This window comes from Macrobrachium rosenbergii, chromosome 29 (genome assembly GCF_040412425.1).
Source record: "Macrobrachium rosenbergii isolate ZJJX-2024 chromosome 29, ASM4041242v1, whole genome shotgun sequence".
NCBI classification, from domain to species: domain Eukaryota; kingdom Metazoa; phylum Arthropoda; class Malacostraca; order Decapoda; family Palaemonidae; genus Macrobrachium; species Macrobrachium rosenbergii.
Window position 1 is genome coordinate 5,942,084 of NC_089769.1, and position 25,142 is coordinate 5,967,225.

At 38.1% G+C, this 25,142-nt stretch overlaps 2 protein-coding genes across 6 annotated transcripts in view; one reads left to right on the forward strand and one right to left on the reverse strand.

Moving 5' to 3' along the window:
• LOC136854535 (WD repeat-containing protein 46) overlaps positions 1–25,142 on the reverse strand; it is a 146,494-nt gene that overhangs the window by 86,866 nt on the left and 34,486 nt on the right. For 2 of the 3 annotated variants that reach the window (XM_067130881.1, XM_067130879.1), the window contains exon 2: positions 18,374–18,466. The exons of the other annotated variant lie outside the window; for it this stretch is intronic. The gene's annotated coding sequence lies outside the window, so the exon portion shown is untranslated. The remainder of the gene's footprint in view (positions 1–18,373; positions 18,467–25,142) is intronic. 3 annotated transcript variants of the gene reach the window in all.
• arm (armadillo) overlaps positions 10,911–25,142 on the forward strand; it is a 29,729-nt gene continuing 15,497 nt past the window's right edge. Inside the window, exons 1-2 of one of the 3 annotated variants that reach the window (XM_067130877.1) lie at positions 10,911–11,025; positions 23,737–23,797. In XM_067130877.1, the coding sequence (XP_066986978.1) occupies positions 23,764–23,797 (34 nt within the window). In that variant the 5' untranslated portion in view covers positions 10,911–11,025; positions 23,737–23,763. The other 2 variants (XM_067130876.1, XM_067130878.1) reach the window with 2 other exon arrangements.

The following is a 25,142-nucleotide window of genomic DNA, read 5'->3' on the forward strand; positions in this document are numbered from 1 at the left end:
AAAGAGGATGATGTATAGATGCACACACAAAGATCCAATCGAAGATTTAAAAACAGCTTCCACAAACAAGGAGATTTATACACACAATACGCAAACAAACAAAGTCTTACACAAAATCTCACTTTAAAAACAGAGCCTTACACAGAATGACATACGCAAATACAAAGCATTGCAAGAAACTCCATAACAAAACCTGCAAAACACCACGGTTAATTCACACATAAACAGAAAGTCATACGCATTTTAAAAATAGATTTATGCGTAAACAACCGCGTACACACACACATACACACACACACACACAAAGTATTGCAAGAAACTCCATAACAAAACTTACAAAAAACCACATTTAATTCATGCACAAATACAAAGTCATACGCATTTTAAAAATAGATTTATGCGTAAACAACTGCACACACACACACACACACACACAAAGCGGCCAAGATCAAGGGTTTGGGGGTGGAAGGGGAGAGGTGGGGGGAGTGTGACAGAACTCCAACACAGGTATTTGAGAGTCGGTCTTTGTGTAAGTTACTAGCGGGCGGCGGCTTCGCTTTAGTCTTCAATTAGGGCCTGGTCAAATATTACCGCCTCCCCCGTCCTGATGTTGGGGCGGGCCATACCCTGTTATTGAGTGACGAGCCTGCAAAGGAATGGATGCCACACAGTCACACACACACACACACACACACACACACTCACACATACATACACACGCACACATATACAATTATGACTTAGGACGAATCTAATTTGGGATGCTAGGTTCTTCTCTCTCTCTCTCTCTCTCTCTCTCTCTCTCTCTCTAGCCTGATTTTATTTATTCTTTAGTCGTTTTTATGCATTCCCCGTTTCCTTTTATTATTTATTACTTTCAGTTTCTCTTGACTTTCCTAGTCTGAATCTAATTTTCCTAGGATTTTTCTTATTTTCATTTTCCTAGAATCTTTGGGATCTCTCTCTCTCTCTCTCTCTCCCCGAGTCTGAGTTTTACGCATCCTTTATAAAATTTTTACTTACTCCCACTTTCCTTTTATCAACCCCAGTTTCCTTGAGCTAAATAAACAACAAACTCAGCGAAACAAACCATCCCGGGGGATGCCTCGGGTGGCATTAAGGAAAAATGAAAAGTTATATCCTTATTTCTGCGCTCGCATTCCGGCTACTCGCTGAGAAAGATTTCGAAAGGCATGGAGCCAGTTCTATGGATACAGGTTACCGCTGTCAACCATTTTCCATAAATCACATTTCTTTGTATATTTCTCAGCCGTTTGCATCCTTTAATTTTCGGCAGGTCATCCGAACGGTTCCAGCGGCCGTTAAGGACTTATGATAATAATAATAATAATAATAATAATAAATAATAATAATAATAATAATAATAATAATAATAATACCGTGTAATAAAAATCTACAATTATATGGTAAACTCTATTACTATGTAAAAGACAGTTCACTATACAATTGTGGATTTTTATTACACAAACTGTTTTTCGCGAGAATGTGAATCTCTTAGCAATAATAATAATAATAATAATAATAATAATAATAATAATAATAATAATAATAATAATAATACCCTTTATTTCAGATCAGGGCCATATACACAGTACATACAAAGTAGAGACAATACAATATACACAATTTAGATACACGAGACAAAAGGCTAAAAATAGTAATCGGCTATACCCAAACAGTTACCGAAGTAACAGTAATAACTGCATTCATAATAGTGGTAATAACAATAATAACATTGAAACAACCGCCCAGGTCGAACCAGAAGTAAAAAGCAGATGAATTTCTCTCCTCTTGACATCGCGTCAAACCGCTTTAGACTCGTAATAACGTCATCTGTGAGCTATTCCGACTCCTTTCCAGACTCCCTTATACGAACGGCGCTCAGTGAAGTGTGTTCCGATCTGAAATAACGCGCCGATTGTCATGACAGGGCGGTGATGTTTCTCGCGTCATACTTAACAGGTTAATGGCCGTCCGTAGCTACCTAAATCACAAGGGGCAATTTTGCGCCCGGGTTATTTCGCGCTTGTCAAAAGGGGACCGCGGACCCGCAGGCGAAATTTCCGACGGTAAGTGGCGTTCTCATTTCGCCGCCACCCACAACACAGCGGCCCAGCCTCTAATTGGCACGGCATTGCCGGTCCCTGGAAGTTTTTTTTTCTTTTGTCAATCCATACCACCGAGGATCTCTTACTTACGATCTCCCATCCGACAAAGTCGTCTCCGATCAGAGACGTCCCATTTATACACTAAATCAATTTATCTTTCCCACACGTATTCATAAGAAGCATTTTTTTTTTTTTGGCAGAACTCGATCTTCCGCAGGACGCGGAGAATATGCAGAACTGCAGAACACCGCAATGAAGTCATCACGTTTGTCGTGTCTCCAGAAACGACTTCTAATATCTCAATCAGGCGTTGCTTCGACGTGCACGAAATTGGTTTTCTGGCTCCGATTGGCGATGAAACTTGTTCTCATCTCTCTAGATCCCGTTTTCTGATTGGTGAACACCCGATACACACACACACACACACACACACACACACACACACACACACACACACACATTCACTCATCTATCTTCTGATTGATTTTTATTTGAGGTGTACGCTCGTTATACTACAACCTTCCGGGTACTGTTACTGAAAATGTAAGTCGTGAAAGATCTCTTTAACCCTCCGGTTCTCCAAAATTGTTTCGGGATGAGGTCGCAAGCCCAGTCACCTTTTCCGGCCAGGCTACAAACTATCCAAGTCGACTAACTACCATTTACATAACGGGATCGAACTTGTGTTCTAACCACTGGACGTGATAAATGAAAAGATGCGTCGGAGTGAGCTAATATGGTCTGGCCGTGTAGAGAGAATAGCAAAAGATGGGTTGATTGTGAAAATAATTGAAAAGCGGTTGAGAGGGTTGTGGTAAGTGTTAGAAAGGGGGGATCTTGAGGTCCTTGAAGAATATCAAGAATAGGTCGTAATAGTTTGCGCAGTGCAGTTGTGGGATCTTCCGATCTCCAGATATTTAAGCGAGGAGCAAATTCGTTCCTGGTCTCTGCTACTGACGTCTCCGGAAGGCAGGCGTTTCGATTTTATTTTCTATTTCCTCATATTTATTTATTTACCACCTCTTCCTATAACTTGCCTCTCTCTCTCTCTCTCTCTCTCTCTCTCTCTCTCTCTCTCTCTCTCTCTCTCTCTCTCTCTCTCAGCTGGATTTTCCTTTGGAGTCCTCTTGGGTTTGTAGTCCGTTGTCTCTGTCCTGAAGGGTTTAAAGAAAGTAAGAGAATAAGAAAGAAAGTAAGGGGAGAAAACGAGTGCTGAGTAGAGGCGAGTGACGCATTAGATGTACTGGGGGTTGACGAACTGTTGTTTGGGTTCTTAGAGGAGCTTTCCTTCAAATAGGGACATTCATAAATCATGAGCGCGACTGTTGTCTGTGAATCCCCACCTAATGATTGGGGTTGGTAAGATTGATTGAGATTGGGACTGATTTGTTGGGATTGGGATTACCAGGATGGGGATTGGTCTGATTAGGATTGACGTGATTGGGATTGGGATTACGGGGATTTTGATTGTTGTGATTGGGATTGGGGTTGACATGGCTGGATTTGGGATTGACATTTGGGGATTTGACACGATGTGCATTGGTCTGATGGTGATTGGTATTGGCATTGTGGGGGACTGGAACTGGCATGATTGGGATTGGTGTTGGAATTACAGGATTGGAAAAAATGATAGGGAATCGTCCTGCTGGTGGAAAAATATATGTAAAAAGGGTCACACTGCTCAATGTAATACCTCCTGGAAACCATAACACTCAGATGCCGTAACAGAATGACACCCGAACCTGTCGATAACAGATTCAGCCCTGAATAATGAAACGAATCCACGAAATTCGATCGATCCCCTGAAAACACGCACAGGAGAGTGGCGTTTCTACACGTCCCATTCCCGTGCCGATACGCGACTCAGTCGGGTAATACAATTTTCCAGTCAGTCCAGCCGCATGCCAGCAGAAGAAGCCACGGGTCGATTCCTCCCCAGTAGCAACGTGCTAGAGAGAGAGAGAGAGAGAGAGAGAGAGAGAAGCACATTCGAATGATTTATTTTCCCCGTCGCTAATGAAGTATCTGTCACGACATCACGGAAGAACCATCCACATCGAGCCAGCGAACACACGCGATCATGCGAGAAGCCAGCCAGCATACCCACGCAAGCGGGCCGGTCTCGACTATATAGCACTGCCTGACACGAAGCCATCTATATCGATCTCAGAGCGTGCTGCGAATTATTTCATTCGTAAATTCTCTTGTAGGATTTGTAGGTATGGTGACTCTTCCAGCCCCTCCCTTCCCTCCCCCTTTGCTCCTGGATTATGGAGTCCGTGCGTACTGCGCGTATTTATATATCATGCACTACTCGACAATCATCTGAGTAACAGCTGAAGTTATGTTGTCCACGCTTCTAGGAAAGTTTCTTCCAGGAAATGGTCGTGAAGGAGAGAGAGAGAGAGAGAGAGAGAGAGAGAGAGAGAGAGAGAGAGAGAGAGAGAGAGAGAGAGAGAGAGAGAGAGAGTTTTGAACACGTGGCAAAATGAATTAGAAAACAGCCAATGTCACTATAAACACTTGGTTTAAAAGCTAACTGACTGTATAAATATCATAAGAGTTTGTGGATTACTTTTCACACACACACACACACAGAGAGAGAGAGAGAGAGAGCCTAGACACACCAATAGACAGACAGGATAATCCTGTGAGTATTTCTGGGAAATGCAAGTGATCAGAAAGCGACCATACCTCGATATTGTTAACCTCTTTATCCCATTTCTGTTTCATTATGAAAGTGAACTTACTCCGTATGGGGGTAGTGCCGTCAGTGCAGCTCATGCGGTACACTGTAGGCGTTACTCAAGGTTCTTTGCAGGGTCCCTTCGGCCCCCTAGCTGCAACCCTTTTTCATTCCTTTTACCATACCTCTGTTCATATTCTCTTTCTCCCATCAACCTCTCCTAACAATTGTTTCATAGTGGAACTGCTTTGAGGTTTTCCTTCTATGACACCTTTCAAACCTCTTTACTGTCAATTTTCCTTTCAGCACAGAATGACCTCATAGGTCCCATCGCTTGGCCTTGGGCCAAAATTCTATATATTCCATTCCATAAAAGTGACTTTACATCCAGTCGATGGCAAGAGATGGTAGATCTCTTCAAATCTCCTCGGGTGATTTATTTCCGATGTGATTTTGTGGTTTTAATTACGCGGCTTCTTCTTTTAGATAAGAAGGCGCGCGTCGAATTAAATGTAGAATCTGCATTCTGTGGTTTATCGTTTTATTCATGCATTCACATTTTTATTATAACTATTATTATGTTATTGACTTTTGGAGTTACAAGTTTTACTTTTTAGATTAAGCAAGCTAAAGTAAGCAAGGGCTCATCCTCTTGCTTGCTTTAGCATGTATCGTATTTGTTTTAATTGAAAATAACCTGATACTTCGCATATATGTTTTTTTTTTATGAAGAGGCTATGTTGAGGATCAAAAGAGGGGTTTAGTCTTTAGGTAAACGGTTTACTTACTTATGTATTTAGTCAATTATTCGGTTACTAATAACATGTTCTTCGTTGTTTTACATTTTATATAGGTAAACCGCGTTTCGAATCGTAAGTGGAAATCGGTCTATTTGGGGTAAGCGCCTTATAAAACTGTTCCTATACCCTTAACTCCTTATAAAACTGTTCATTTCCTCAACGCCTTATGAAACTGTCCATTTCCTCATCGCCTTATAAAACTGTTCATTTCCTCAATGCCTCATAAAACTGTTAATTTCCTCCGGGTAAAGAATGTATGTTTCGAATCAACGAAATTTTCTGGAAGTAAACTTAGTAGTAGTAATAGCGGGACTTTGCCTTTGAAACGGCTCTCTCTCTCTCTTTGCCGTACGCAAGTCTCATTTATTTTCCTTTCGCCTGGCGATTCCCTTTCGTCTTTCCTCACCCGAGGCTTATCTCCCTGAACCAGGGGGCGACCCGGTGACGGGTGGAATCCATTCCGCCCTTTTATGCTGTTAAGACGGAGGAGCCCGCAGGCCCGCGTTGAGTGACACCTGGCGGCGGCTTCTTCTCCTGGCCCCTGTTATTTGCGGTGGATCACACTTGCGTCTTCTTCCGAGAGGTTTGCAGAAGAAGAAGAAGAAGAAGAAGAAGTGGAGCGGGAAACATCCCGACCTTTTGATCTTGCACGAGACGAAGTGCGGATGTTATAAATGCAAGTGTTTTCGAAAGAGGAGGATTTATTAATGAGGAAAATGTCGCATATTTCTAGTGAATTAAAAGTACCGTTGGGGAAGCGAACATTATTGTGGAAGAAAGTCGTTTTTTTTTTTTTCAAAGTATATTGCATGAGAAGACGGAATACGAAATCGATGATGAAATTAAAAACATGTTCACGGAGTTGTATCTTCTGCGGAGATCACGAAAATGCATAAGAAAGTATTTGACCAGTGATGTTTCAATGGTAAATTACGTCATGACACACACACACACACACACACACATATATATATATATATATATATATATATATATATATATATATATATATATATATATATATATATATATATATATATAGAGAGAGAGAGAGAGAGAGAGAGAGAGAGAGAGAGAGAGAGAGAGAGAGACTTACAAGGATTAGGATGTCTCAAAGACTTATGTAAGTCCATCCGAGGAGACATCATGTGCTCACTTATCTCAAGGAGCAGGTTTTACTATTCATTCACAGTGTTCTAATGATTTTGTCTAGCTTTCTTTTAAACTTTCCCACACCTACAGAGAGAGAGAGAGAGAGAGAGAGAGAGAGAGAGAGAGAGAGAGAGAGAGAGAGAGAGAAATCTTATCTTCGCCTAAACTTATCGTCTTCAATTTATAATTATATTTAATAATTATTTCCCTCCTTAATCTCATGATTAAGAAGTTTGTCCACATTATTACATATTGTTTAGGCGAATTTGAACGAAATCTCTCTTAACAATCTATGGAGATTTCTAAGATTCTATGTATGAACTCTCAGCAATCATTTTAACTTATAAACACCTCGGTAAAGAAATGACAATAATCGCTATTACTCGTACAGATACACAGGATCATTAAAAATAAATAAAGATTCTGGCATTTTTAAAAAATAAAAATCTCGATTATAGAAATGAGAAGTGTTCTGTCTTCAAGGGAAACTATTTATTTATTTACTTTGAGAGAGAAAGAGAGTGCGTAATTTTTCGTTCTGATCTCGGAATAAAATGCGATACTTAATTTTAGTCATTGAATAGAATACACGGTGCTACTTTGGCTTGTTATCTGAGCGTCACCTACTCCGAGGTGCTAGTACTAAACATGGCGGAGGCTCCTTGGGACGCCGTGTTTTTAGTACTATAGCCCTCGGGGAACCAAAGTATTATATACACCCATTTCTATATTGTGTAGTCGACAAATTATATAAATAAACGATATCTTCGTGCGGCCGTCTACTTTACATTTACCCAAGACCCACTAAGTGCTTAGTACTAGCTGCACCTCGGAGCAGCACCGAATACATTTTATACCTCGACCGCTAAACAAAGCAGGGTAAGCCTTTTTTCCTGTAAAGCCTCAGCTGAAAACCCTTATGGACAGTTAACAGACTATAACCCCAGCTTGAAGAGAGAGAGAGAGAGAGAGAGAGAGAGAGAGAGAGAGAGAGAGAGAGAGAGAGAGAGAGAGAGAGAGAGAGAGAGAGAGAAAGCTATAGCAAAAGGTGATGAACAGATAAATATGAAGGAACTGAAAATAAAACCGATACACTTGATATTCAGGAGACGCCAGCAGCGGAGAGCTGGAATGAATTTGCTGCTCACTTACACATTTTGAGCTAAGAAGATTCCACAACTGCACTGAGGCAAAACTATCCCACATTTTTTTTTTGATGGAGCCGAGATAAAACTCCTAGCAAACTGAATAGTATTAAACCTGACGTTAGAAAATGGAGCAAAGGAACGATCAGGAAACAATTTTAAATATAATTCCCATGCATGCTTTTCCTTGTAAGATTGCTAAAACTTTAAGTATACTTAATCATATACAATACAATATATAAACTTTACAAACAAGGTCTACAGGTAGTAACTATTTTTGTTTAATAACAAGTGTGTTTTTGTAAGTACATTTCCACACTGTATGCATACAGATATATATATATATATATATATATATATATATATATATATATATATATATATATATATATATATATATATATATACATATATAAAACTTCGAACTTTATAAAAAACGTAATCCAAAGATCCCAAATTAAAAAAAGTAAATTAATTACAGGCTTTGCCAAAGTAGGAATGTGTATAACATGTAATTATGCTTGATAGGTAGCCAGTGAGTCAGCACAGATGCGAAGGTAAAAAGCTCATCGGCGGTATCTTACACCAATCTCAAGGATAGTAAGCAAAGGTACGATAATGACACAGACTCTTCATACCGCGCAGGTTTTGAGTCAGCAGTATAGGCCTAGGCTTCGTTAAATGGCGCCATACCCGCGTAAGTTCTGTGATATTAACGAGATTTGAGTTAGCAATAGGCCTAAAGCGAATAAATAATGTTTAGGCTGTGAGAATGGTGTCCAGGGGTATTTATACGATAGGGTTTGTAAAATGAGGCATACTGAAAAAGTGGGATGTGAAAAAATGACCAGTGAAAAAGCGCATGATATGATCATTTGCACGATACATGCTCTGATAAAATCGTCTCCTTTGGTCATACTTTTGAAACGAGAGAGAGAGAGAGAGAGATTCATACAATGACACAGCCATGATTTAACAGAAACGCACTTAATATATGATTAGAAGACAGAATTTCATTTCAATGAGATCTCATTTAAACGCCCACGGTTAGGCCTACAGCGAAAGTTTTTTTTTTTTTTTACCACAGCGAGCCGAACGAGGAGCCAAAAGGAAGGGAGAGAGTAGGCCTAAGCCTTCAAAAAGTAGCCGCCGACTTTTGCCACAATAGGAAAATTTTCCCCCATTTCAAAAATTTCTCGGTCCCTTCTAGAAGCCCCGAAGCGAAAGACCCAGATGGCCATTCAATACCTGCGTCCGATTCCCCTCTAAGACTGGTGGCTTACACTATCTTTGTTTTAAGAGATGATCTATCTTTCTAACAAAACTACAAAATCAGAAGTGTCTTAAAATGAAGCCAAATCCAGTGCTAGTTATCAAACGTAATTCATTCGCTTCAGTGTGATGTGAAGTAAACAAAAATAACATATGAGTCTACACTAAAGCGGTTCGAACACAAGCCGTTTAAAACTTCTACCGAGTGTAGTGTTTCTAAACATCCCAAGCGTAATACCTCGTATTGTAAAGTTTCCCTTAGAACCACCAAACCGTCGTTAACGATAACAAGTATCGGTAGACATATATAAATACATTTAACAGGCAATTGAGATCTAAGACTGGCCGAGATGAAACTCGTGAAACTTTATCTAGAGGTTATTTTAATTCAATTGACACCCGATCACACAGGTCCCTCATATTCATATCGTGTTCTCACAGAAGCGTAGATCTTCTTCCCTCTTTTTTTTTTTTTTTTTTTTTAATTTTAGGTGTGATTGGTGCACTGACCGGGTAATATGATGTTTTGTCATTTTAATTATCACGTACGTTTTTATTTTTCTTCTTTCAAGCATTTCCGAGGGCAGTAAGATTTGAACCTCGCATAGTTAGACAATGAAGCGGATAATTCATTTCCTGTTTGCGACATAACGGAATTGAAACGAACTTCATGCTATCAGTTTCTGTGTTTACCTTCATTTTCCTTCGAAGAAAGACGACTAATTGCAGTAAAAGCGGACAGAATGAACAGCACAGAATGAGCAGTACCCATGTGTTCTTTGATGATAACTCACGGGCTCAGACTATGGTGCTACTAAACATTCCTTCGGTACTCTGTGACCACGCATCTAAACACGTGTAGTAGCGGACTGTTTTTAGATGAAGATATCTTGATGCCACTACGGTCCCTTGCCCAAATCGAGGACCCAGTTGGTGCTAGAGCCTGTTGTGGACCTCGGAACTCTGCCACTATGATAGAAAATCTGATCCATAATGGAATAACTGTTGTTATTGTAGGTTAAGCCAGCATTGCGTCTCTTTTTGAATGCTACAGAGGATCTTGGCTTGATATTGTCGGCGGATTACAACAGAGAGAGAGATTAGAATTCCTTCTCATTTTCGTAATACCAAAATCCTAATGCATGGATTACAAGAGAGAGAGAGAGAGAGATTAGAATTCCTTCTAGTTTTCGTAATGCCAAAATCCTAATGTATGGATTACACGAGAGAGAGAGATTAAAATTCCTTCTAGCTTTATAATATGCAAATCATGACGAATGGATTACAAGAGAGAGAGAGAGAGAGAGAGAGATTAAAATTCTGTTTTCGTAAATACTCAAATCCTAATGTATGGATTACAAGGAGAGAGATAGAAAGAGAAAGATTAAAATTCCGTCTAGTTTTCATAATACACAAATCATAATGTATGGATTACAGCGAAGAGAGAGAGAAAGAGAGCGACTAAAATTCCGTCTAGTTTTCGTAATACACAAATCATAACGTATGGATTACAACGAAGAGAGAGAGAGAGAGAGAGAGAGCGATTAAAATTCATTTTAGTTTCCGTAATACACAAATCATAACGCATTTCCCAGCACATCTGCAATTTACTGTGGCTCGCGACGTTTTCGAAAGTTGGTAATGTTCTTCCCTCCCCTCCCCGGCCGCCACCCCCCCACCCGGTACTTAATGGCTGTTTACAACGGCGAATTTACAACGTTTCTCTCGGTACTTACGTCCAGGAGCTGATGAGAAGCGGTCTAAACTTCGTAGCCTTGTTTTGGAAGCTCAGGAATAAGGAACGAATGGACGAACTCGTTGAAAGCTGTGAAACTCAAGAGGTACACATACTTTCCTTTCATTTTCAATCTGACCCCAAGTTGGGAAGACAAAACTTAAGCACGTCTTTATCAAATGCTCTGCTGAGTCATGTACTTCTTCCTATACCATTTTGTTTGTCATTAGGATTCGGTTATATACCAGAGTCCCTCCCTCCCCCTGTTAGGAGTTGTTTATGAGAGAAGCTATCTCGCGTGGTTACAGGCAGCATGACGATGAGTAGTTCAGCTGATGACGATCTTGCGATAAGTAAACAAATAAAACAATTTTAGCATTCTCTCTCTGAAACTGAGTAGAAATTAACCGTCATTATTATTGCTTTCATGCAGTGGTCGATGACACGGGCACTGCAATGCCCCTAGCCTGCCCATACCCGAAAACTGTAAGAAATAGTCTGACTGGGAACGAAGCGTTAGAACCATCTTTTTAAAAAGTGGTATTGTGAAAAAAGGGACCTTTCTCTCCCTCTTCTTCTTGCTTGTTGACACAAGAGTCCGCGCTTTGCCAACTCTTTTGTTTCTGTATGTTTTGCTTGCATCGAGAATAGGCTCGCCATTATTTATTCTCCCCTGTCAGATTTGTTTGTTTGTGCATATTCAAGGATACCCCCAAGAACAGAAATGTTCCAAGAGATTGTTCAAGGACAACTGTATGAGTTTTAACGACCCGCAGGAATTGTTTCCCTAAATTCAATGGTTTAAAAGATACGCCAACTCATAGTCTCATTCATCCCTTTTCTATCATACCCTAGTCTCATTAGAAGCACATTTAGCTTTAAACTTAGTAATGAATTTTATCAGTTTCTTTATACATAAAAATTTGATTCATACAACATCTGTAATCTTACGTTCTTTAACCATCTTGACCCATGGTATTTGTAATGCCAGCTCGCAGTGGCAAATCAGTCAATCATTCTGTTATGCATCAGTCGACATCGACAAATATTTTGCCTCTCGGAAATGGGCAGTCATTTTGTATATCCATCCTTCTCTGTTACCTTCACAAAACCGTCTAAATAGCAGTCCTTCCTTCCTTTTATTTTGCATCAATCATCCCTTCATACTGCCAAAATGTCTTAGATTTAAATTAACTTCATTAGCTGTTGCATCAGTTAATTTTGATTAACATTGATCTAGGATATTCAGAAACTCTAAATTACTGTTTACGATCACGAAATATTGCTTTCCCATCTCACAGAGCACCTACATCTGCATCATTCATTCTGTGATTCTAAAATATTTCGTGCTTCCATGTGACAAAAATTATCATTCGCGTTCGTCTTTTCCTCTTAGGCCTACGTTTCTCTAACATCATCCCCCCTGCTCTTACTACTCGGCAATAATCTTAGCCCAGTCTTCACCCACCTTCTCTTTGTTAAGAGATAACTGTCTTAGACTGACCTTACAAGAACAATAGCGAATAGTGTCAGTAATAGTCACAGTACTAGTTACAACCACACTCGCATATCATTATCATCAAGGACAGTTGTTGTCTACGATGTTTTACTGTCTTTTGTTTTCATTCGTTGTCTCTATTGTCTGCCCTTCACCGGCCTAGAATGCGTCCCTTTTTTTTTTAATCCGTAATCAAAAGATCATCCGTTGTGAATGTCCCCCGTTTCCGTTTAATTGGATGTTTGCTTCCTTTCGTTCAAAGTTCGGACGTGTTTTATCTTAAATCGTGATGTATCTCGTTACTCGTGTGTCGAGTGATCAAATTTTATTGTTACGGTACTAAAGAATGCAAACTTGAATTATGAGAGTCGAAAGAAATTTGCGTCATTCAAGGGAAAATACATTTTACGTCTCTTCAGTATTTTTTTTTTTTTTGTACGAAGTAATTCAATGCTTGTTTGAATGAAGCGATGCCTTAATCTACGGTAACCGGATAATGTATCAGCAACCTGAATAGACAGGCCATTCACCTATGGCAACCCATAGAAAGCACAAACAAATTAGAATGTCGGTTTGTAAGGCGATGTGTATGACGGGCAATACATTATGAAATGAATAAATAACGGCAAATTGATAATTATGTATTAATCTACTATTTACTTGTAATGCCTAATAAACTATGGACAAAAATCAGATTTTGACGTTTAAGTCGTGTCAAGAGTGCCAGCAAGCATCTTGCAAGCAGCTGCCTAAAAAAAAGAAATAATAATAAAAAAAAAATCGTGGGGGTTGGGTGATCCATTGCACTCGTCAATATGTGATGATGGCTGGTGAACTCCTTGCCAGTTACTCATTTTTCGTGTCTTTGTTTTCGGTTGTAAATCGCCATTCTTTGGCGGAGACCAGCGTAATAAATAAAGAATAATTCGTGAAAATTAATTCCGAAGACAAAGACGAAAACCTTGTAACAGATATTCGTATATTTTTATTGAGGTACAGATGGCATTCTCAGGAGGCGCGCAGGAATACCATTTAAAATCCAGAGCAAATGCTGTGTTGTTTACATCAGGCTCAATGCTCGAAATCTCATCCCAGTTTCAGATAAAATTTTAGGTAAAGCTCAGTTTTTTTAGTTTCTTTGTCGAATGGATAGCAGAGACCTTAGTTTTGTAAATGATCAAAGTTAAATGATTAAATTACGCTTGGAATGGGGATTTGGCGGAAGTCCATGTTTATAACAATATTTGGTGAAATATAACTGATTAATCTATGAAATAAATGACCAAAAAGCCCCGCAAACACGCCACATTCAGAGAAATGTCGAATTCCAAAGGGGACTACTTTGTTAGGCGGAGCATGCACCTGATCGAGAGCTCAGTGGCTCGATCGATGCAGTAGTGTGAGGAGGTGGAAAGTGGCTGTAGTTGGGACGTGACTGTTTTTATCTCGATTTTGATTGATATACGAACCGGATTTACTGTGAACCAAGGACCTGGTGTGCTGAACCGGAGGGTAAGCAACGCACTCGAATTCTTGCACAGGGAGGGAGGTTGATATCCGCTTTGACAGATGCTCAGAATCAGTGAGGGGATGTTGTTGTGCACTGGGACGATCGCTGGGTCCTGCTGGGTGTGTGTATGTTTGTGTGTGTTTCTGAATAACGTGAATCGGTGTCGAGGGATACTCTCGGGTTCCTGTGACTCAGGGGATCCTCCAAGCATTTCCTGTCCTCGTATCGGGCCGTAAGCGTGCCAGAGGGAAGTAATGGTGCCTTCCAAAATCCTTCTTCTTGTAGGCCTTCCCAGAGGTTCACCCACCGCATCGGGACGTAAATTGGGGGACGAATCTCCTCCGTTGTCCGATGAAAGGGGGTTTGAGAGAGAGAGAGAGAGAGAGAGGGGGGGTTTGTTGGAGGGGGTGGGGGAGATTGAGAGAGAGATTCTTAGCCCATCCCATATTTATTTGTTCAAGGCTTAAGCCTCTTCTTCTGGGGTGTAGGCTCGGATAATGTAACTATTCGATACGTTATCAGTTGTGTTGACCTGATAACGTATGTAGGGTGACTCGTATTTGGGGCCCTGGGTAGCATGTTGTTTTAGCTTAGGGGTAATCTATAGCCTTTATACCAGGCCTACTGTGCAGGCCTTTGTCTTGCATAAAAATATTTGTCTCTTGGTCTCAGTTCCTGTTCGTCTGGTCTAAGTATCTTTCAGCATTTCATGGTATATTAAAATTATGAAATACCAACCTAATGGACCATAGATTTTTGTCATGACTCATTGAAGAGGTTTTAAAGCCAAATGGACAACTGCAGCACCTAATAGGCCTGGAATTTAAGATAATTAAAGGGGATTTATTAAAATAGGTGCACCTAAAGCGACCAGCTCAAGAAGGCAATGCTTTTTCATTGTAGGCTAATTCTATAAATGGAGGTAACAATACTGAATAATTTTGTACATCTTTCTGCTACGCGCAATGTCGCGTTGAACTCGCCTTGGCGGGATCAGGTCATGGTGCTCTAGCATAGGTTGCATACGGTGCAACTCTTCTGCTCTTTTACTTAAAATGAATCTCAGAGGGATATACCCCGTGAAATTAATTAAGAAATGCTTTCATAAAATTACGAGGAATGTTGTGTTAGCATGCTACAGTGTAAATTGCTATAGATGTCATTAAATAACTTACTTTATAAGTTCATTCATATAGACCACAGAGAGAGTTGAATTCATGTGATTCCATCCTCAGTCAGTAGAAAGCGCAAACATTTATTCCTGTGTGTTGATTGCTTATTTGCATTCTGTTAAAAGTGAAATTTAATTTTCCTCCCACTCCCAGGCATTACTGTATAGGCTTTTCATGTAGCCTAACTACCGCACTACTTTCCTGATACTGTAATTACAAGAAGGGTTTCCCCATTCTGTAGTCTGTCAAATACTTAAGATTACTAGGGTGTGGCCAGGTAGAAGAAGCAGTGCAGCTATTTAGCCATTTAAATCTTTCACGTAACGTTAACCCCCTTTTTATAATTCTGTCCAAGACCTGTCATTTACTGTAGTTTCCTCTTGGACTTTCCATACTGTTCAGTCAGTGGTAGCCTGAGCAAGATAGCTCTTTAGGCTAAGTACTTTATTTAGGCTAGGTGGTTGGTTTAAGATTAAGCCAATAAAGTGACTGGTGGCCTTCCAGATGCCCTGTGCCAATAACGGAAGATGTGGGTTGGCAGGGCAGGTCAAAAATTATGCCACATCTCTTTGTTTATATGAAAATTATTAGGTTAACTCTTGGATTTACATCTGAAAACTTTCACTTGAGGGGGGCTCTCCCAAGTCCTTACTTTACCATAACAATGAGATGTTTGTCAATGTGGAAGTGTGTTATTTGCCCCACCCTAGTATTGTTAAGTGTTTGACAGGCTGTATGTTCTACTAACACCAAGTGATGAAAAATAAGTGCATTACCATTACCTTGTGTATTTCCAAAGACCCACACAGGATTCAGGATACAGAGAGTGTTGATCTCGAGTACAAAAAAAAAAAGTATATCTTAGTTTAACCAGACCACTGAGCTGATTAACAGTTCTCCTAGGGCTCGTTTATTTCCGTACACTGGAATACACCTCAAGTCATATTGGTTTTCTTGCAAAATTTTGTTTAGAAACTTTTTTTATAGGTTGGTCTTTATGAGATTGTGACAAATTAGTTAAACACATCCATTAGAACCTAACCTAACCTAATTTAGGATGCCAGGTCCTACCAGGATCCCCAGTCAAATCTTGGGTTTTCCATCTTGGTGAGATAAGGCCCATGGGACTATTATTTTGGTTTAACCAAGCCCATTGAACTAAAATAGATGGCAGAATTTTTAAAAACTGCACACAAAACTGTCTGAAAAATCATAATTCACCAGAATTAAGAGTAATTGTATTGTAATAGTGTTGATAACAAATACAGGCAGTCCCTGGATCATGATGGGCTTGGCTGACGACGCTCTTCAAATATATTCATAAAAAATTATTTCCCGGGTTACAACGCCTGTTCCAGGGTTATAACGCCAATCCAATGGAAGAAATATGGATCTAAAACGGCAGAATGGTTAAAATCTGGAGATTTTTTGATGAAAAACTCAATAGAAATGCAGGTTACGTCATTTTCAAGGCACCCAGAGTATTAAAAGTAAGGTTTTCTTATGATTTTCCGGGTACGAAACGGTGTCGGATTGGAACACCTGTCATAAACCTTGCTGTAAAAGATTGACCAGCATTATGTAGGAAGTGAAAAGAAATGTCTCAGAAATTTCTCAAAAATCTTGGAGGAAAACTTATTAAAATGCATCTTGATTTTAATATGGTGTAATGTAGCCTATATTGATAATTAGTTAGGCTAGGACTGTGTTGAATAATAATACTGTATAGCTATTGTTAAAGCAAATAATTTTCATGTTAGAGACAAAAAACAATTTTTTCACAGGTCGTCTATTATTTTGTACGTGTTTGGCTGTTAATTGGTGGGCGAAGCTAGCCTTTTTTTTTTTTTATTTTCTCTGCCCCTACATATAAATATAGTGGTAGGATGGGGGATTGTAGTGGGAAATCTGGTATTATGGATGATGAAAAGTGGTGAAATATACTGTACTCATAGCACAAAAGAAACTTCAGAAAAATATAATTTTCCTATATAATATCACTAAACCTATACAAAATCACTGAAAATTACATGCACTACAAGATGAAAAACAGGAATATGTCTTAGTGGTAATTAAATTGCTACTAGATAATGTAAATATGGATGCCATGTTTTATTTGGCTAGTTAACCCCCCCCCATTGACTAGAAATGTTGACTAGAAATTCTCATTAATATTTGAGTGAATTTTAACCTAACTTAACATGCAGTATGTGAAATTTATATTTTATTATAGATTAGTTCTTGTGTAATTTGATTGAATTTTGTTTATTTCCATTATTTTCTAATAGTAGGAAATTGTGGCTATTGGCTGGAGGAAAATAAAGTGAATGAAATACCATGTTCTGGGATGTAGGCTATCTTAGCCAGACCTAACCTAACCCAGGGAGCCATGTCCAGTCGTATCTGGGGCAATTTTGCCCCCTTTAACTCTTGTAACTTGGCCTTGTATACTTAACAATTTATAGGCTTCAATACAGATGCATCATAACCTATCTTAGGCAGTGAGTCCTACCTGATTGGGGACTTTGCCTCCTATGGATGCCCTCACATAACCAGACCTAAGTTGTTTGTCTTCAGACTTAGGGTGTGGTATTTGTTTTCTTTGTTGCTGCATAAAAGGATGTATGATTCCTGGCTTCCCCCAAACCTACTTTGAACTTTAAAACTATGCTTTTCCTTTGTAGTCCACTGTTAATGTTAGAAAAATTATTTACTTTCTAAGTATGTTGGGTAATTTTATGGAAAAGCTCCACGGGGTGCCATGTTTAGTACCAGCTCCTTGCGGATGAATGCAAAAACATGAAGAAAAGGTTGTAAATTCTTTGAATTATCTAACTTTTACTGCATTATGTATACTCATGTCTTTATTAGGTAAAGAAAATTTTAGTAATACATGATCCCTGCATGTGCAGCTCTTCTGTAAAATTACTATGTCTTGGAATGGTTAACTCAGTGATATTAAAATTGAACTCAAGATTACTATTTACAAAGATACATAAAATTACTACAGTGATACTTAACCTTTCTAAATTTGAAGTTTTGGTTGATCAAAAATGTAACTTCATGATCTAAGGAAGACATAAATTCCTGAGAATTTGATAGTGGAACTAACCAGTATAGCATACAGAAGATTTGTGGTATGTTGCTCCTCTTGTCTGTAATTTGGCTATGCAAGAGGTTGACCTCTCTGTGTGATAAACAAAGAATAAATCACTCGGGAAAAGAGTACAGTACTAAACAAAGAAAAATTAGAAGGGCAATGAGGGTACCTTACCTTACGGCTGGGAGAAAGTTAGTTTGAAATATTACCTCGCTCAGAGGATGGATGAGGCACGGATGTACAAATTACCTGTGATTTCACCAGACCCTGTCATGGAGAAAACGACAAGAATGAAAATATATCTTTTACCATTATTCTAATTTAGACGACAATGGCTGTATTTTATAGGCTACCTGCATTTCTACATGGGCGTTGTTATTATAACAGCAGTCTTGGTGAATTGTTGTGAGTCTAAATTTTGCTTTTAGCTTTGACAACTTTACTGTGTGTTTATAGTATATAGCCAATGAATGATGAGAAGGGATTCCAATTTTCAGTTCTTAGCCTTGAGAGTTTTTCATTTATTGAGCTCCCGAACATCCGAAATATTGTTAGTGAACCTGCTGAGGATGATATTGGATTGTGTATTTTGTGCTTTAGGTTAGATTTTGACTGTTTGATAATATTATTGCTAGATTTATGTTTGAATTATTGCTTAGCTTCAGTGTGAACAGGTTCATTTGAATTTTATATTTTTATTTTCTATTTATTCCCCGAATGGTTTAAATGACGGGAAATTTACACATACTGATTTATTCGTTTATCTTTTTAAGATAAGTCATTTTCTAAATATTGTTCTTCAAGTTTAATAGCAAATAATGTGTGCCAGTTTCATGAATTATGTAGTATCATATACATACTTTGATACAGTATTGGTAAAATGTAATAGTAACGATAACAATAAATGTAAAAGTTGTTATAGAAGAGCACAGTACAGTATCCCTATTACTAAAGGTTTGATCCGATTCAGTACCCCTTTATTAAGAATATTGCAAGTTTCGTTAATGTTTATTTTTATTTACAAAAACGGGATTATTTTTCCATTTCACCCCAGTAGTAATGGTTAGGTATCATCTGCTACTTTCATCGTCAAGGCAATAAAAGATGTAATGAATCATTAGCAAGTAATGTGCTGTGCGGTGTAGAAAAGCTTACTTGTGTGAACTGTCCTATTCATTGAATTTTAGTGAAAAATATAATCGAGATACATAAACTCAGTTGTCTGGTTAAACTATTTAATAATAAATAAATTGCATTTATAAAAGGTTTGTTTCCTTATGAATATATTTGTTCTTAAAATGTCACATGAACCAGGGGTAGAATACTTTGAATATCTGTGGTGCATCACTATATTGTGATAAAAAATGAGTAAAAAAGCCACAATAATGTAATTGATAAACTGTATTTTTTTTTAAGATACAAAAAAAATTATCATAAAAAAATACAGTTTATCACTCACATTATTGTGGCTTTTTTACTCAATACTTTGAATATGTTAGTTAATGCAATGTGTACATCTAAAAGAATGAAGTTGACTATTATTCTGACTGCTGTTGGTTTATCAAAATTTTGACAGTGATGTTTCCAAACAATGAGGAAGGCTTATGCTAATTATTTTTCTTTGTCTCTCTCTTAAAACACTTACGGTAAGTCTATGGACTGTAAACCTAAGATCCCTCCAGAGGGAAATCAATGTGTGGAGAGTTTCTTTGTCTCTCTCTTAAAACACTTACGGTAAGTCTATGGACTGTAAACCTAAGATCCCTCCAGAGGGAAATCAATGTGTGGAGAGGGACAATTAACAGGAAAAAGGTGATAAGTAAATACATATGAGGGAATAGAAAATAGAGCCAACACATCTGTCATTCAGGAGATGTCAGCAAATAGAAGGAATAAATTGGTCTTGACATAGATATTTGGAGATATGAAGATTCCACAACTGTATTAGGCTAACTGTTCTACATTTTAGTTCTACTCGAGCTGAAACTCATAGGAAACCGAGTACAAAAACCTGATACTTTACTAGAACTATTTGCGGCAGCAGCCTGCGTAATCAATAGTATTTTGACAAAGAATTTGTAAGTTCATTACAATAAACAAACATAACTATAAATCTTTTTATGTTTCCTATTAAATTTGCTGCATTTACCAAATATGAAGACATACACCAACATCTTTAATTGTTGACAAAAAAGAATAAAAGAAATTTAGTGCATGCAATTTGGTACTAAAGTCATGTGTATTATAATGTTTTATTTTTTTGACATAGAACAAGTTTATTCAAGACTACCAATATGTATTAAGAGCCAGCACTTTTTGTATTGGCATAGAGAATAGTTTCATTCCATGCATATCCCCATTCTAACAAGTTTGAGGGTGAGCCAGTGGCTTGGGCCACTTAGAAGTGGAGCAGCTCTACCTGAGAGTGGATTAGCCTTGGTTCTTTTTCCCCATAAGGTAGAGGAGAGTGCCAATTAATGGTTATTGAAATGCAACTTCAGACTGCAATGTTATTGTTTGGTGAATTGTACCTGTTTTCTCTTTAATCGTTTTGATAAGCTTTCTACAATTCTTCATGAATGGAAGTTATCTTACGTTTTGTTTGGAGGTTATCTGGAGATATCTCTTGTGCTGGAGTTCTTTTCATTAATTTCAGAGAAAATTTCCTTTCCAAGTACTACAGTAATGTATGGTTTTGAGTGGCACTGCTAATTATTGTTAACTATTTTTGGAAATTAGTTTTAGTCATGGGATATTATACTGCTGGTTGCCATTGATGCAGCTCTCAAATGTTTTGTTAGCATTATAAGGCTTCATTATTTTTTTTTTAGACTTATTTACTGATGTTGAGATTAATTTGAAATCATTGAGATATTGGAATCTCTCTCAAAGTTGCTGGACAGCTTAGAATCTGCTAGGAGTTATGTAGTTATGAAAAATCATGCAAACAAGACTGCTGATTCATATTTCTATGCTCACTTAGGGCTCGTCTGAATTATTGCTTTCTTAGAATAGAGAGGAAAAGTGGAGTAAGGTAGTTTTTTAGGTAGAAACCATTGCAGCTGCGGCTGGAAATTATATATCCTGTTACCAGAAATACCAACCCTCATATTCCATCCTGTAAGCTGAGGATGACAGTCTCATTAAACCAGCCAGATTTCAATTCGAGTCCTTCCTATTCAGAGACCCAGTATGCTTAATGACATGCAAGCCCTCTATGGAATGATAATTGCTGCCATCCTGTTTGCCATAACTATCTGAAAATCCCTTTGCCAGAAGGCGTGAAATTATACATGCTAGTGGCAGTATGTGGGAAATGGTGTCCTGATATGAGCTAATTAGATACTTATTAATTGTTGTTATTTTACAACAGAGACCAAATGGAATTGGTGGAAATTGGAAGGCAGAAAGTAATGCACCTGAAAATATGAACTGATTCCCTTGAGGAGTTTATGACAAATTATTTCCTTAGTAAGGTACCAATGTTTACTTCTTAGTGAAATGTTTAATTAAAACTCGTGCCAGTTGTAGAATGTTCTTTAGCACAGTAGTAGAATTTACTACTTTTGGACTGTGTGCAGTATAAACATATCTTGAGAGAGTAAATTCTAGTATTTTGATGTAAAACGTCACAAACAGTTGTGCTTTCCTTCATAAAAATGTATTTATGCAAAAGTGTTTGAATGGAAGACTGCAATTAGAAGCAGCTTTTAGATGTGTGCGTTCCTTTGTTCCATTCCCAAAGTCCCAGTTGTTATAAAATATGTACAGTATACAGTATGTTGTCAATGTAGATATCCGCAGACACGCTCAGAAACGTGTTATTGTGCACCAAAACTGAAGTAGTGGACGAGTAGATATGTAATGTCTCAAAAGAGTTTTTCTTTTTTGTACAGGATTACATATTCTCTGATGATATTAAGCATGGGCAATTTATTAGATGGTATATGGTTCATCCTGTCTGTCGTACTTCCAAGTTTTACGGAGGCAGACCAACAGAAAAAAGATATTGTGAGAATATTAATATTACTGATACAAGTTTTATTTATTACTTCATGGTTAAAGCCTCTTCCATGTGCCACAATAAACCAGATCAGACTGCCAGAAAATCTAGATTCACTCTCTTAGTTTAACTGTATCTCCAACAGTGTATCAAGATTTAATACTCAAGAAAAATGTCTCATTTTATCGTCTGAGGAACCTGATTACTCTTCATAGCCCCCATTGCTGTAGATATCAGTGGTTTATTAAGTAGGTTAAGAAGGCACATAAACAGCAGCTTTGTGTAACAGTCCTAGTTCTGTCTCTAATCCCCTTTCTCCCGTCACGATGGCTCAACTAACCGTCTTACGTTGCTATAGAATTTATCATAATATGCTGGTACAAGATATTTTTTGTTTCAGTGAGAAGTAAATCTAATTTTGGGAAGTTTCAAGCCTTTTTATTAGGAATATTGTGCAGGGTAATGTTCTCATATCTATGACCGGATTACTTGGATTGATGATGCTGTAGGTACTATAATAATACGTTGTTTTTATAATGAAGCCGGAGCAATAAATTGAAATAGAACGGGGCTGTTGAGTGGCTCATGAAAGACAAAAGCAAGCTTCCTACTCTGGATGTGAATTTTATGGGCAAACTGTTATGATATTAAGCCTGGCATTAATAATGAAGCTGAGGAGCTTGTTAGCATGTCGTGAAGTTGACAAAGGTCGTGATATGGTATAATCGGAGAGAAGTTGCTTTCTGACACAGTGGAAGAATTCAAGTTGGTTAAAAGTTGTCAAATATAAGATGTAAAATCAGGATTTTAATTTTAAGAAGAGTAGCAGAATGGTATTTTCTGGATTTTCTGGTGTGGTGGTCTGAGTGCAGACCTCATGGCTTGAGTCTGGTCTTGACTTGAAACCTCCTCATGGCTTTGTACATTTCAAGGGTAACGCAACTGTATTGTCTTATGAAAGATGGAATGTTTGAGGGGTTCCATAGGTCTGCCTGCAGAGTCATTGTCAGCTATTGCCTGGTTCGCCTTGGTCCTAGCAGGGTTGGAGAGGGGCTTGTTGTGGATTATACTTGTACAGTATATGCTTGTCATTGTGGACATGATGTTGAAGTGCAATAACCTGTCCCTTGCCTTAGCCACAAATTAATGACTTTCAAATCTTTAAACAGTGTGTTGAGTGTTCAAGGCCTCACAAGTTATAAGGCCAGTAATTAATGCAAGGAGGTCTCAAGTTGATTGCGTTCATTCAGCCTGATGTGTGAATCCAGTGAAGCGTTGGTTTGTTCTGACTGAAACACAGACCTACTCTTTCATAGGTAGAGAGTACTCAGCTCTCAGTTCTCTCCATCTATGAAAGTGTATCTTAGGGAAAATACAAATTACTTTGCATCTGCTATTTTATGTTTTCTCCATATTTTGGGTTCCTTGCTCTTGATTTAAACGAAGCTTCTTATTTGTAGGAGGATGGTTTTAGTTGAAATGTGAAGGCAGCCTTTATTTTGATTTTATTTTTTACTTTTATTTTTGCTTTCAGAAGTGTGAGGTGTGCTGAGTCGGAACCATGAGTTACCCGATGCCTCAACAGGCACGACCAAGTAAGTGTGAAGAAGAGACTAATTTTCCAAATTTATTTACCTCTTAAGGAAAGTCATCCTCACCAGCTGTTGCATTTTGATTGCTGGCAGTAAAAAAGAATGCCATTTGTTCTCTATTGGTAATTCCTAATATTTTCATATTTAAATCGTTAGTGCTCACACCCATTGGCGCATACAGTATGTTGCTCGGGTAACAGATTTTAAGGTGATTTTTGTATGCTGTGCAGTTCCTTTGTTTTTTTTTTAATGCATTTTTTTTGTGTATATTTTTAAGCCAATAAGTTTTTGTCTTGGAAGGTTTTTGTTTATTTTTTTCATCTTAATGATGAGAGCGTGGTGACTTAATTTTTAAAAGCAGTTACTTAGGTAACAAGTAACACAGCTCTTGAAGATATGGTTTGCAGAAGGCTGTAACATTTTGGGCTTGTTTTAGGAATTTTGTTTCATTTTTAAATAAGCCAAACTCAAAAATTGCATCCAGTACTGCAGGATAGTTTTATATACGGTATACTGTATGATTGGTCAGTATTTTTGATTACTTTACAGTATGTCAGTTTTTATATTTCCAAAGGTACGTAATGGTGCTCCTTGTAAACATTTTAAAGATTGATTAGAAGGCATTGCCAAAGGCTGAACTTATAATGCTTTGCTACCCCAAACCCCCAAGCCTACCTTTGCAGTTTTACCTACCCTAAGTGAATACTCACCATAACTGTAAATGCTCTAGAATTGACAAATTAAGAGCAGTATAGATCAGCAGTGTGGTAATCACATGTTTTACTTTGAATGCTGCCTAATTACTGAACTTTACCATGTAGATTTCTCACTGTAGACTTTTGTCACATAAGTGTAACCTCAACTGTGTAATTCAGTCAAGTATGTATCATCATACATTATGGTAATATAGAAATGTACTTTTAGAGTCATAAAAGTTAAGGAATGCTGTGTACATGTAAGGAGAAATTTAAGCAGAGATATGGGTAAACACTTAGTTAATGGAATACTCATACCTCTACTGTAGACTAGTCTGGTCTTTCCATTGTTCTCTATATTTTGCTCTCATTCAGTATTGTAAATTCACAGCATAAGAGGAGTTTTCATACCTTTTGACGCCACCTCTGATCAACTGTGTCAAATGAATGTTAGTGTGGACTGCTGTAGTGGTCGGTGGTTTGAATCTAAAGGCACATTAGGGAGGAGGATTAAATGTGTCTACACACTGCTGGTGAGGTGGGGAGGGGTTGATTATCATAGGGGTGTGGAGGTGCCTGCTACAATACCATGCATATGCAGTTGCATATCTTGGTTCCTCTCCTTTTATAACATGTGTAGCCTAATGAGCTAC